The following is a 3229-nucleotide window of genomic DNA, read 5'->3' on the forward strand; positions in this document are numbered from 1 at the left end:
GACCACCCCCATAAGCCACAGATAGGCAGCTATCTCCCTCCCTTCCCCAGGCACTGGACAAACTGGCCTAGCTGTGTCTCCACCACTGCTGACTGCCACGACCCTGGTCACATCGCCCTGACCCTGCAGGGAAGGGAACTGCCCACAATCTCCCCCTAGCACAACCGTGGGGCAATACAGCCTCCATACCCCAGTGTGGGGGGGGGGTGAATGATCCCCACCCCACACCCCCTCCTGCTTGCCCCTAGCCAGGCCCCATCCCACTGCCCCGCCTCGCCAGGGCCCATGCACTTCTGTGTCACAAACTGACTCATCCCCTTCCGGCCACGCCTCCCTGCCCTATAAATACCCCCAGGGCCCAGGGAAGCTGGGATAGCAGCATGGAGGACTCAGGAGCTGCCACGGAGCCCCTGCTACTTACCACAGGTAGGCTCTCAGGTATGGCACTGGGGAGCAATTGCTCCACCCCACCAGCCATGCCTGCCCCATGCAGGGCCAGGGAAAGGGGGTGCCCAACAGTCTGATTCCTGGCAAGCTTTAGAGGGAAGCAGTTGTGGCTGGGGAAGGAATTGCGCCAGCGATTGCAACATGGGGCAGCTGGAAATTCTCAGTCAAGCCTATGGGGAAGTATAAAGTAGGCCAAGCTAGGCATCAGAGCAAGCACCAGGGTGGACATGGTGGGGGTCTCAGCACTGCTTCTTGCCCTCCTGTGCACAGGGGCTCCAGGCTCCCAGCCATGTGAGCTGCCCACGCCCCAGACCAAGGTCTTCCGGTACCGGTAAGTGCAGGTTCTCTCCCCCCTGCCCCCAGTGCTGTGGCCAGGTGAGGGGCTGGGGGGTAGAGGAAGGGGTGGTATGTGCCACCTGCAGCCTCAGGACCCACTTGTAATGCATGGGGACTGGCTTGGGGTTCACACGGGTACACTTGGGGCTTCACAGGGACCAGCTTATAATTCCAGAGGATCCACCTTTGATTTGCAAGCACCAGCTTGTGCTTCATGAGGATCCGCTCTGATTCATGGGAATCAGCTTGTCATTCACGAGGATACACTCATAGTTCACGAGGGCCCACTCACAATTCACAGGCACCAGCATGTCATTGATAAGGACCCATTCTGGCTCCTGGGGCCTGGCTTGGTCATTCCCCAGGAACCGCTCATGGTTCATGAGGACTGCATATGACTAGCAAGACCCCACTCATGAAACCCATCACAAGGCTGCGTGCCCCCGCCTTCCCCAGTGCATTTCTGCCCCATACCTGTGCACGGCAGATGCCTACCCATCACTGGTGAAGAGGGGCTGTGCTGGGCACCCCTCGCAGACCTGAGAGTGGGCAGGGAGTCGGCTCAATGCCTGCCCCACTGAGTTTAACCCCTTCCTCCCTCCCCTCCCCCTACCTCCGACTACAGCATCTGGGACATCAACCAGCAGTCCCTGTATCTGCACAATGACCAGCTGGTGGCCGGATACCTGCAGGGCCCCAACACTGCCCTGGAGGGTGAGTTCCAGCCCCCTAATTCCCCACCCCAGATCCCCGCCAATGCCCCTCTGGGCCCTGCAGCCCCTGGACTCAGGGGCAAGCTGGGCCCTTGGGGAGGCCTGGGCGTTCTCACGCTCCCCTTTGCCCCCCAGAGAAGATCTACTGGGTGCCCAGCCGAGGCTTCAAGCAGAATAAGTTGCCCATTGTGCTGGGCATCCAGAGCGGCACACGCTGCCTGGCCTGCAGCGGCACAACCCAGCCTGAGCTGGTGCTGGAGGTGAGCCTCTCACCCCCCCCATAGTCCCCTGCTCCCCAGACGTCCCCTACCCCATCCCCTATCTCTCTCAACTGCCCCCTGCCCACAAGGGCCTCCCCCACCTCCAGAGGGTTTGGGGGGTGAGATGCAGGACACATAGCCATGGAGATTCACTAAGATGTGACCATAACATCAGAGGGGGGAGATAGGGGTCAGTTGTGGGACATTCACTCTGGAACCCAATGACTGGGGTGATTACCCAGGGAGCCATGATGCCTAATCCAGCCTGCAGGGGGGTAGGCAAGGGGGTGGGGAGTGATTGGAGCCAGTGCCTGGAGTTGTACAGGGTCTGGAGAGACCCCAGCCCTCACACTTTTTACCCTCCAACTGGCAGGATGTAAACATCACAGCAGCAGCAGCACAGGCAGGGCAGGCAGAGCCCCGCTGGACCTTCTTCCGCTCCTACCAGGATGGTGCCTGGCGCTTTGAGGCAGCTGCACGGCCTGGCTGGTTCCTCAGCACCGCAGCCCAGCCTGGGCAGCCTCTGGCACTTGCTCAGCCCCCGGACCCGGCCCGCGTCCTTGACTTCTACTTCCAGGGCTGCTGAGAGCCTCACCCAGCATCCACGGCCATTGTTATGTTCCAGAGTGAACGTCCTGAGACTGAGGAGTCCAGAGGTGGTGAAGGTGGAGACTCCATGACCTCTCATGGGAGCCCCATCCATCACTGCCACCCTAGTCATCATGAAGTTCCGGAGTGAACACCCCAACAAGACTGCGGTACCCAGAAGCCATGGGAACAGCCAGCACAATCCATTGCTGTGCTTCCCTCATTAGGGTTCAGAGTGAGCCCTCAACCCTAGTCACCCAGACACTGTCGGGCTAGACAGTTCCATCCACTCCTGAACCCTGTCCTTGGGTTCCAGAGTGAACAACCTGCCAAGATCAAGGAGCCCAGACATCAGAGGTGGGCAGCCTTCCCACAGCACCTGTTACATCATTAAGTTCCAGAGCTGTCAACACTCACTGCAGTCCGGTGGTGCTAACTCCAGCCTGACCCACTGCCCTCCATACCCATCATTAGATTCCAGAGTGAACACACCCAGCAACTGGGAAGCCAACCACTGCAGAGCTGGGTGGCCTTCTCCAATTGCCCCCACCCATCATTAGGGCCCAGAGAGAATGCTCCCTATCAATGCATCCCCATTCTCCCCATGTACATAGTCCCACCACAAGCCTGCACAATCACCCTCTGAATAAACCTTGCTGTCCTGAGCTGTGGCTGAGACTCCTGTTTGTGAAGGATGGAAAAGCCAGACTCCTGGGTTCTGTCCTCAGGCACATTACAGATCAACCCTGCTACATGCCTTGGCCCATCTGCGTGCCGCAGTTTCCCCTGCCCCTCTTGGCTGACCTGGCTGGGGGAACTGAGGCATCCAGAGGGCCCAGGGCATGTGATGTGGATTTGGCAGGGGGTGGGAGGGATGGGGACAGG

At 59.6% G+C, this 3229-nt stretch overlaps 1 protein-coding gene across 1 annotated transcript; it reads left to right on the forward strand.

The window, feature by feature from the left end:
* The first annotated feature begins 243 nt into the window (after positions 1 to 243).
* Positions 244 to 3009, forward strand: LOC109317366 (interleukin-1 family member 10-like). The gene is made up of 5 exons (XM_019545996.1): positions 244 to 426; positions 718 to 778; positions 1409 to 1497; positions 1632 to 1756; positions 2130 to 3009. Exons 1-5 carry the CDS (start codon positions 381 to 383, stop codon positions 2340 to 2342), a joined length of 534 nt encoding a protein of 177 aa, XP_019401541.1. The 5' UTR covers positions 244 to 380; the 3' UTR covers positions 2343 to 3009.
* The last annotated feature ends 220 nt before the right edge of the window (positions 3010 to 3229 follow it).

This window comes from Crocodylus porosus, unplaced genomic scaffold (genome assembly GCF_001723895.1).
Source record: "Crocodylus porosus isolate Cpor-Errol unplaced genomic scaffold, CroPor_comp1, whole genome shotgun sequence".
NCBI lineage: Eukaryota > Metazoa > Chordata > Crocodylia > Crocodylidae > Crocodylus > Crocodylus porosus.

Coding starts and splice junctions, on each gene's coding strand:
- LOC109317366 (XM_019545996.1), top strand. CDS start 381: ATGGAGGACTCAGGAGCTGCCACGGAGCCCCTGCTACTTACCACAG. Junction 779..1,408: donor ACCAAGGTCTTCCGGTACCG/GTAAGTGCAGGT, acceptor CTCCGACTACAG/CATCTGGGACATCAACCAGC. Junction 1,757..2,129: donor AGCCTGAGCTGGTGCTGGAG/GTGAGCCTCTCA, acceptor TCCAACTGGCAG/GATGTAAACATCACAGCAGC.